Below are 10,942 nucleotides of genomic sequence, written 5' to 3' on the forward strand. Positions count from 1 at the left end.
AGTGGCCTTGTTGACTGATAGACTTCATTGTAAGGTGATTAAATAGGGACTCTAATTTAATTTAATTTTTTTTTTTTTGAGACGAAGTCTTGCTCTATTGCCCAGGTTGGAGTGGAGTGGCCTGATTTAGGCTCACTGCAATCTCCGCCTCCTGGGTTCAAGCAATTCTCCTGCTTCAGCCTCCCAAGTAGCTGGGAGTACAGGCAAGCACCACCAGACCTGGTTAATTTTTGTATTTTGAGTAGAGTCGGGGTTTCACCATGTTGGCCAGGCTGGTCTCAAACTCCTGACCTCAAGTGATCTGCCCACCTCAGCCTCCCAGAGTTCTGGGATTACAGGCATGAGCCACTGTGCCTGACTGGGACCCAAATTTTTTGTTGGGAGGACATCCTGTAGATACCAGTGTCTGTAGGTCTTTTTTCTTGGGCTTGTGAGTTTCCCCAGAAGAGAATCTTTCAATCTCTAGCTCTAGGGGTATAGAATCCTGGCTGCTAGAGTTCTGGGAACTCAGTGGGAATAGTAGACTGGGCATCTCACTATTGAATACTTAGATTTTCAATTAATCATTCTGGGAATACTGTTATTATCTCTAAATCCAGGATCCCTTTCAAGTCTGAAGATTACAGATACTTTCAAACATGTGACATTTCAAAAAATCCAAAAGCCACTTTCATAGGCCCTGGATTTCTTTGAGAGTAGAGAAGTTGTGTGCCCACCCTGAATGAGGGAGGGGATGGAGAAGTGTGGCTGCTTTGGCAGACTATCTGCTGGTCCTTGTTTTCAGCCCTATCTTAAGAGGGATCTACCACCAATTCCCAGTGATTCCCAATGAATCTCTGTGATTCATTGTCATTATTATTGCTGGATCTTTAGTTTTTCTATCTTTACAACCACTTAGCTTTTATATTTTGTAATGGGCCAAGTTTGATACTACTTTTAAGCATCTAGTATTTTGTTTAACATCACTTTAGTTTTTGTTGTCTCATCTCCATCTTATTCTCTGGTTCAGTATGTTTGGTTCTATTGGTTTAAAAGTGTTAATGTCCACTGCTGTCATTCTAGTGGAGTTGGTGAGGGAACGGGGTTAGCACGTATGTTCAGTCCACCATCTTTAATCGGAAGCCTCCATTCGTTTGTAGGCCCTCTTCTTGATAGCAAGCTCTGCCTTTTTGAGACTTTCACCCTGTAGTCGTAACTTTCAAGGTTGCTTTTTTTCTTTTGTTATTTATTTTTGGCAGTGGAAATGCAGATGTATTATGCAAAGAAAAGGAGGGGTGAGTTGTGGGATTGTCCAGTTGATGAACCTGTTCATATTCTTTTTCCCGAAGATGTTTTATCAGTAGATGGCATTGTTCTAAATCAGTGACTAACAAGCTGTTTTTCTTCTTTTGTTTCTTTTTTTTTTTTTTTGCGACTGGAGTCTCTGTCACCCAGGCTATAGTGCAGTGCATGATCTTGGTTCCCTGCAACTTCAGCCTCCCAGGTTCAAGCGATTCTCCTGCCTCAGCCTCCCAAGTAGCTGGGATTACAGGCTTGCGCCACCATGCCTGGCTAATTTTTGTATTTTTAGTAGAGACAGGTTTCATGATGTTGGCCAGGCTGGTCTCGAACCCCTGACCTCAGGTGATCCGCTCTCCTTGGCCTCCCAAAGTGCTGGGATTACAGGCGTGAGCCACTGTGCCAAGCCTTCTTTTATTTCTTGACCTACATACTTTTAACCTTAACACATACAAGGATAATTTCACTTGCATGACTGAGGAAATGACTCACCTCTGATTTATTAATAAGCATATGTATCCAGCTTACTCAGATTATGTAGGTGGTGTGTATCTAGGCTTCAGATCAAGTTGTATCAACAGTTTTGCACTGTATTCTTGATATTAACAGAGTAATACAACCTACTTGTCCAAAGGGATATATATGACTGCATGTATGTGCTGTGTATTCTCTCTTTGAACAGTTGCACACTGACAAGAAACAGATCAGTGTTGGGTTCATTGGCTATCCAAATGTTGGCAAGAGCTCTGTGATAAATACATTGCGTTCTAAGAAAGTTTGCAACGTGGCTCCCATTGCAGGTGAAACAAAGGTACGTTGGGCGCAGGGTGACCTTACTTTTGCATATTTTCTTTTCATAGAGAGTGATTGTTTAGGACTTGTTGATTTCTCTCTGCTTCTCTTGAATGCAGACCACCATTAGGAGTTTAGCTCACCATATAATAGTTTGGAACGTATCAGAGTTGTTTCTGCCCACTTTGATAAGACTGAGAGTATTTTATATGCCCCCGTGTGGCTTTGGCATGTGTTAGTTAATGTGATTCATATTTAGATCTGTTTTAAATTATCACTCCAGCCTTTTATTTTGCTAAACAAAACTAACCCAAGAATATTTGATGCCTGGGTTAAGAAGCCTCAACCTTAAGGTAGGTTCTGAAAGTTGGGGGTCATGTCCTAGAACACATAGTGGGGAACAGCATGGTTTTGCTTAAAGGCAATGAGGTCAAGCAGTACTAAGCTCTCAAGAGTACTTCTAAAACTCAGGAAAGGTTCACCGGGTATAATTGCACAATACTAGATGGAAATCCTGTCTCTGTGTTGTTTTTAGACTCTTAGCTGATGGAAACTATAGTTTACACTTAGTGGAAGTATCTTGTGCACGGCACAGATGAGAGAGTTAGTAGCTTAATTACTTAGCGCGTTGCTTTTCTTTGACTCACCCCTTCCTCCTTTCCAGCTTCATACATGAGCATCAGGGGTTTGTGAAATTAGACTCTTAGTGTTTGATACAGGACATCTCTGACTTTTTTCTGACTTCAGGTCTGGCAGTATATTACTTTGATGCGTCGGATATTCCTGATTGACTGTCCAGGTGTGGTTTACCCCTCTGAGGACTCCGAGACAGACATTGTGCTAAAAGGAGTTGTGAGTATTTGGCCCTGATAGGCTGTTTGTGTTTGCGGGGGAGTGTTCTATAGGGAACCCTGGATACCTTTCCTTTTTACTTATTAAGAAGGCAGTTTGGGGTCAGCCTGTCTGACCAAACTTTAGGAACATGATGCTGAACAGCAGCCTCTCAGCATAAGCTGTTTGAGGAATTAGTGGAACCATGGGCATATCTGGTCAATATCATCCCACAAAAGAGTTTGTAGTTTACACACAGGATCCAAAGGGAAGCAGGGCCTGTTTATGCTTAGCGATAATTCGTCTTCGTGGGTTTATGGGTTGAGTCATTTTGGAACCCAGTCATTTCCTCACTTGTTTCTGAATACGACTGAAAAACTGTAAATGGTTCCACTTAACCTTGACCATGCTTCTGGCTATACATCCTGTACACATTCCTCCTCTCCTTTCTTAAACTATTCCATTATTTTTGTATCCTGGGATGGGCAGGCTTTTAACCATTTCTGCAAGTGAGTAACATGAAGCATTCCAAGTTTAAACTGTGGCAGCCACACAGTTAGTTTGTGGTGAGTGGGGATTAAAGCTGAGTTCTGGGCTCCGTGGCTATGGTCAGCTTTCAGCAGTGCTCCTTGCAGCTGACCATGTCTAGCCCCCTCAGAGACAGGCTCCTGCCAATCTCCACGAGCTTTGTGATGTTGAAGTCTATTTTCAAATAGTGCTGCAAAGGACACTGGGAACTTCACTGCTTCCACAACAAAGTTTGTAAGTGAGAGATTTCCTATTAACATTTAGGTTCAAGTAGAAAAAATTAAGAGTCCTGAAGACCACATTGGTGCTGTACTTGAACGAGCAAAGCCAGAATATATCAGCAAAACATACAAGATTGATTCTTGGGAGAATGCTGAGGACTTTCTTGAGAAGCTCGCTTTCCGGACTGGGAAGTTACTAAAGGTGAGCCGGCGTTTGTGAGAATTTAGACTGATACTTGTCACAAGCATGTATGTATATGATATGGGCCTTTTTTTGGTATGCATGTATGAGCAGTGTGAAACTTGTCACTTAAGTGATGATGAACCCCTGGGACAACTGAAATACCCCCAAAGTGGTAGGTGGTTTTGGTCCTTTGAATTTAATTGGGAATCTCTTTGTGACCTTTCAGGGTGGAGAGCCCGACTTGCAGACTGTGGGTAAGATGGTCCTCAATGACTGGCAGAGGGGCCGGATTCCTTTCTTTGTCAAGCCACCCAATGCAGAGCCACTTGTGGCCCCCCAGGTAAGAGCAGGGTGGGCCCACCTCTGGGGAGCATGGGTCCTGACCTAGATTTGGTGTAGCTTGTGATTGTCTCTCTTCATAGAGCATGTATTCATTCAGCTGCGGTGTCTCTCATTTTATTATTTTTTTAAATATATAAAAATATTTTTGGGGCCGGGCATGGGTGGCTCACGCCTGTAATCCCAGCACTTTGGGAGGCCGAGGTAGGTGAATCACAAGGTCAGGAGTTCAATACCAGCCTGACCAATATGGTGAAACCCTGTCTCTACTAAAAATACAAAAATTAACCTAGCATGATGGCACGCTCCTGTAGTCCCAGCTACTCGGGAGGCTGAGGCAAGAGAATTGCTTGAACCCAGGAGACAAGTTGCAGTGAGCCGAGATCGTGCCACTGCACTCTAGCCTGGGCAACAGAGGGAGACTCCATCTCAAAAAAATAAAAAAAAATTTTTTTGAGGGTGGAGCACTGTTGGGAGCCACTGCTGGCCCGTGGCGATCACTCCACCCTCTCTCATTCTAGAGTGCCAGTGCCATGGCCTTGCTAGGGGGTGCATTTGGAGACTAATAAGTAGACATATGAGAGAAGACCAAACTTAGATACTAGCTTTTAGGGCCTTGGAAAAAGAGGGCTCATTAAATATAAGTGATCTTCTGGTACCTGTATCTTTTCTTATGCTTACGAAACAGAATCATTGCTAAGATAACATTTGTTTAACAAACATTTATTAGCATCGACTATGTGCCAGGCACAGGGAATATAGGAACGAAAAACAGCCCTGGCCCTCAAAAAACCTGTGATCCAGTGGGAAAGGAGAGTGGTACTACTGATAGTCGGAGAAAGAAGACTGAAGGCTGGGGCCAGAAGCTCTCCTACTATCCCCATTTCCCTCACCCTGGCAGTGGGCCGCCACAAGGCTCAACGTTAACGTTTTGCCTTTCTGGTTCTAGGACCTTTTTCAGAACCCAGCCAAGTCTCTTGAAATGGTGGCTTCAAATTGTGCATCTATGCTTGCTAGTGTCGTTGGGTCCGTACAGTGCTGGTTTCCTCTCACCTGACCCCATTCCAAGTTGCAGTTGCAGCTAGGTATTTTCAGTTGAATGTATTCTGCAGCATTTGAAAGTTAGCCTGAAACTGATGTTAATTGACATTCTCCCTTCTCCCTGCCCAAACCATCAAACAACCAAACAAAAATTTCTCTCCCTCTTCATGTGTATTGCATCATTCATTCATTAATTCACTGATACATTCACCCAGCAATCCCATATTGAGTGTCTCCTGTTGGCCACAGACTCTTCTGGGTACTGGTGGTGCTGTGGTGAGAAACTGACAAGCTGCTGCTCTCCTGCACATATATTCCAGCAGGGGAGTGTGTGGTTTCTTCTGACACCAAATACATATTTTTTTCCCATATCAGTTCTGCAGTTCTCAGATACCAGCTGAGTGTCCCAACAATTTAATTCCGTTGTGACACTAACTCCCGGAGTTAGCACAGACCCCACAAGTTAAGGACTAGGTTCCCTGCTTCAGGTGGCAGCTGCAGGCTATCCACACTTATGCCCGGCTAACTACAAATTCAGGGGTTCTGGGGTTTGGTAATTTGCCAGAAGGACTCCCAGAACCCACGAAAGTGCTGTCTTTACAATTAATGGTTTATGATAAAGGATGAAACTCAGTCACAGCCAGTGGAAGAGGTGCACAGGGTAAGGCATGGGGAAGAGGCACAGAGCTTCCATGCCCTCTCCACACATTGATGTGTTCAGCAACCCAGAGCTTTCCAAACCCCATCATGTAGGGGTTTTTATGGAGGTTTCATTACATAGACATGACTGATTAAATCTGTGGCAGTTGGTGATAGGCTCAATTTCCGGTCTCCCTTCTCTCCTCTGAGTGGCTGAAAGCACCAACCATGTGGTCAAGTGCTTTGTCTTTCTGGTGACCAGCACATCCCCCATCCTGCAGCTATCTAGGGGTCTACCATGAGTCACCACATTAGCATAAACTCAGGTGTGGTGGAAAGGGGCTTGTAATCAATAAAAAAGATACCCATCGCTTGGGAAATTCCAAGGGTCTTAGGAGCTCTGTGCCAGGAAGTGTGACATTTACATCACAGGGAGACAGTAAGCAGATAAATATATAATGTCAGGAAGTCTTGCGTGCTGTGAGGAAAACTAAACCAGGCTAAGGGGTTTGGGGGAGATGAGGAGTACTTTGGGGTGGTCGGGGAAGGCCTCTGAGGCAGTGGCACTTCAGCAGAGCCCTTAATATGAGACAGGAGCCATGCTAGTATCTAGGGAGAATGTTCCAGGCAAGGGGAACAGCACATCCAGAGCAGCTGGGGCAGGAGTATGCTCTGTGTGTCCTGATGCTGAAAGGAGGTCACTGTGGCTGGAATGTCGTGGGCCAGGGGAGGGTGTCATGGTGGGAAGCCATTGGAGGTTTTGAGTTAGCAGCTGGATTCTAGGGTCATTCTGGATGTCCGTATCACTGCTGTCTTGGGACCCTGTGTGGAAACACTGGCATTGTCTTCAGCCCTTCCTCCGTATGTAGTCAGTAAGTGTAGATAAGTAGTTCAGATAATTCTTAAGAACTATTGTAACCATAATAGATTTGTTGCCCAATGCACACAGCAAGTCAATATGCTGAGACACCACCAGGTTGCAGCAGAGAAAGAAGTTTAATCGTAGGGTCACCAAAGGAGGAGATGGGAGGAATCCTGAAATCATTTCCACGAGGAGTTTGGGGTTAGGGTTTTAAGGGTTTTGGAGTGGGCTGGAGTGAGGGTCATTGGTTGGGTGAAGAGTGCAGGGTGAAGTCACGGACAGGGAGATGAAGAAGCTGTGTTCTCATGCAGATCCCGTTTCTCTGGGGATCTTCAAACTGGTTGCTGGAATTAGGGATCTAAAAAGACATTTTAAGCAATCCTTAAACAAAAACCTTATGATTCTAATGTCAGAGATCTTGCCTATAGGAACAATGGGGGTGCATATCAATTCTTACATAGTCTTATGACCCAAATGTCAGAAATCCTATCTATAGGGACAGTGGGGATGCAAATGGTCAGTACCTAGTGTTCAGGGACTTTTAGCAACAAGGATATGGGCCAAAGTGCCCCCTAATTAGTGCTTAATTATAATTGTATTTCTGTCCAGAACTTGGCAGATACTTCTTGTCAACCCTTTGGAGGCAGTTTCACTATCATATGCCTTACTCTGTGATTCTGTTTTTCTTTTTTGGTTAAGAGCAGAAACCCCTTCAGAAACTGAAAGCCAAAAATTGCCCTTCCTAGAAAAATGTATGTATAAATTTTGTGTGTGGTTTCCTGAATTTTATAGTTCTGTACTTATTTAGTGATTTGCCCGGCCACTCTTGACTTTAGAACATCACTTTTAAGTTCTCTGAGTTTTTGTTGCAAGGATAAAATGATATTATACATGTGAAACACCAGTAGAAAGCTTGGCACATACTTATCTTTGCAGTTACCTAAAACAGGCCAGTCATTTCAGGGTCCCCAGACTTAGTTCTCTAATGAACTCTCTTCAATCACAGAATTCCCCCTCCTTACCTTATACTCTTGCTTCAAGATGCCTCCTATCTTAGTCTGTTTGGTGATGATGCAACAGAATACTACAGATTGGGTAATTATAATGAACAGAAATTGTTTTGGCTCATGGTTCTGGAGGCTGGGAAGTCCAGTATCAAGGCACCAGCATCTGACAAGGGTCATCCCATCGTGGAAAGTGGGAGGACAAGAGCAAGCAAGAGAGGGTCAAACTTGCTTTTATAACAAACTCACTCTTTTTTTTTTTTTTTTTTTGAGACGGAGTCTTGCTCTGTTGCCCAGGCTGGAGTGCAGTGGCACGATCTCGGCTCATTGCAACCTCTGCCTCCTGGGTTCAAGCGATTCTCCTGCCTCAGCCTCCTGAGTAGCTGGGACTACAGGCATATGCCACCAGGCCCAGCTAATTTTTGTATTTTTAGTAGAGATGGGGTTTCACCATGTTGGCGAAGCTGGTCTTGAACTCCTGACCTTGTGATCTGCCCACCTTGGCCTCCCAAAGTGCTGGGATTACAGGCGTGAGCCACCACATCCGGCCAGCAGACTCACTCTTAAAATAACGAACCCATCCCCGAGATCCATTAGTCCATTCATGGGGATGGAGCCCTCATGATCTAATTACCTCTTATTAGGCCTTACCTACCAACACTTGCTGCATTGGGGATTAAGTTTCTGTATCAGTCCATTTTCATACTGCTATGAAGAAATACATGAGACTGGTTAGTTTATAAAGAAAAAGAGGTTTAATGGACTCACAGTTCCACATGGCTGGGGAGGTTTCACAATCATGGCGGAAGGTGAAGGAGGAACAAAGGCATGTCTTACATGGCATCAGGCAAGAGTGTGTGTCCAGGGAAACTGCCCTTTATAAAACCATCAGCTCTCGTGAGACTTAATTCATCATAGGAGGGGCATGGGAAAGACCTGCCCCCATAATTCAATTACCTCCCACCCGGTCCTTCCCACAACACATGGGGATTATGGGAGCTACAAATCAAGATGAGATTTGGACACAGCCAAACCATACCAGTTTCCAACATATGAATTTTGGGGGACACATTTAAATCAGAGGACCTCCTCAAATGCCTCTCTTAGTACTGTTCTAATCTGTAACATCCAGCCTGGCCTTCATTTTTATGTAGTTGTGTGTGCTGATTTTGCATGTGCTTATATCAGCAGCCCCCTAGGGAAGGTCTAGGGAGCCTTGCTTGTCTATGATAAATCATTGGTTGGTTTTAATGGTTTAAATAGTCTTAGTTGGTTCATCCTGTGGAACTACACATGTATTCCTTTGATCCTAGTACTGGTCTCTGGGCTTAATGTACATTGGTTTAAAAATACATTAATGAAATGACTCAAATTTGGGTGTTTTCAATACCTTCCCTTAGTCCTGAGAAGAGGACTGTTTAAGAGCAAGATATGAGTTCAGAAATTCCATTTTCCATTTTCTGATTCTATTTATTTCCCCCATTTCCACCCCTTAATAGCTTCTACCCTCCTCATCTTTGGAAGTTGTCCCAGAAGCAGCCCAGAACAATCCAGGGGAGGAAGTCACAGAAACTGCAGGTGAAGGGTCAGAATCCATCATTAAGAAAGAAACAGAAGAGAACAGTCACTGTGATGCTAACACAGAGATGCAGCAGATTCTCACACGAGTTCGGCAGAACTTTGGTAAAATCAACGTGGTGCCTCAGTTTTCTGGGGATGACCTGGTTCCTGTGGAGGTGTCAGATCTTGAGGAAGAACTTGAGAGCTTTTCTGATGAAGAGGAGGAGGAACAGGAGCAACAAAGAGATGATGCGGAAGAGTCTTCCTCGGAGCCTGAGGAGGAACATGTGGGAAACGACACCAAAGCCGTTATTAAAGCACTGGATGAGAAGATTGCCAAATATCAGAAGTTTCTAGACAAAGCCAAAGCCAAAAAGTTTTCAGCAGTCAGGTAATATTTTCATCTTCTCACAAATTGCAGATTTTCATTCCTTTCCCAAAAATTTGCCATGAGTACCAGAGCCATATTTTTACATGGGGTTATTGCCATTTGTTTGTTCGGTTGGGTTTTTTGTTTGTTTGTTTTTTGAGACGGGGTCTCGCTATGTTGCCTAGACTGGCCTCACTCTCCTGGGTTCAAGCAATGCTGTCATCTCAGCCTCTTAAGTAGCTGTGACTACAGGTGTGCACCACCACACTTGGCTGTTATTGCCATTTTAAAAAAGTGAACTGTAAATTTTGTAAAATTCAGCTGCCTGCAGTATGAGAAGCTTTAGAAACACCCAGGGAGGTACAAACATGTTGGATGTTGACTTCTTCCACTGGTGATAACTACTTGGATAGGAGTGGGGTTTCTTTAGTCTGTGAGTTTGTCGCAGGTCTCCAGGTCGGTATGTGATTCGGGCGAGTGAGAGGAGGAATGTTACTTTGGTTTTCTGTTTCAGAATATCCAAGGGACTGAGTGAAAAGATATTTGCAAAACCTGAAGAACAAAGAAAAACACTGGAAGAAGATGTAGATGACAGAGGTGAAGTTAAATTATTTCAATCATTTAGATGTAATTTGCATATTTAGAGTTTTGAGAAACCTAAGTTCAGTCTCCAGATTATCTCAGTCATCCACATAAATGTTTGTCATATCTGGCAGATTACTTTAAATTTACATAGTGTTATGCAAATTGAATTATCTGCTTTTCATGCTGCACATTTTTTAGGATTAAATTGGCAATTCAGGAAACTTCCTAGAAAGGGTTCATTATTAACCTAGAATCCAAGGGTGGGTCCACAGACAAAGAGGGGGGTGTGTTTCCTGCATTTATCCATTCCTCCATTTGACCATCAGCTTTCACACTGAGAGCATGGCTTAGGGCATCCTTTTACCTGGCAGCCTCCCCTTGGCCTGCTTTACTCACCACTGTGCTCACCCGCTCTGTCCACATTGGGTGTCCTCCTCCTGATACATCAAGCTTGTTCCTACCGTTGGGTTTATAGACAAATTTTCAATAGAAAATTCCTGTTTGTGTATTGTTTGTATCCAGCACCTTCCAAAAAGGGAAAGAAGCGGAAGGCACAAAGGGAAGAGGAACAGGAACATTCAAATAAAGCTCCCAGGGCGCTTACATCAAAAGAAGTAAGTGTCATAGGTCTTAAGTATGGCCCAAGTAGAGTAACTAGAACTCCAGTTGTCAAGACCCACTGAAACAAATGGTCCAGAGCTGAATCCC

General features: G+C 43.7%; 1 protein-coding gene across 2 annotated transcripts in view; it reads left to right on the forward strand.

Moving 5' to 3' along the window:
• Positions 1-10,942, forward strand: part of GNL2 (G protein nucleolar 2) — a 36,689-nt gene that overhangs the window by 24,989 nt on the left and 758 nt on the right. For both annotated transcript variants that reach the window (XM_054664274.2, NM_001246398.2), the window contains 7 exon segments: positions 1,961-2,089; positions 2,818-2,922; positions 3,694-3,852; positions 4,061-4,174; positions 9,219-9,670; positions 10,164-10,246; positions 10,757-10,848. In XM_054664274.2, the coding sequence (XP_054520249.1) occupies positions 1,961-2,089; positions 2,818-2,922; positions 3,694-3,852; positions 4,061-4,174; positions 9,219-9,670; positions 10,164-10,246; positions 10,757-10,848 (1,134 nt within the window).

This window comes from Pan troglodytes, chromosome 1 (genome assembly GCF_028858775.2).
Source record: "Pan troglodytes isolate AG18354 chromosome 1, NHGRI_mPanTro3-v2.0_pri, whole genome shotgun sequence".
NCBI lineage: Eukaryota > Metazoa > Chordata > Mammalia > Primates > Hominidae > Pan > Pan troglodytes.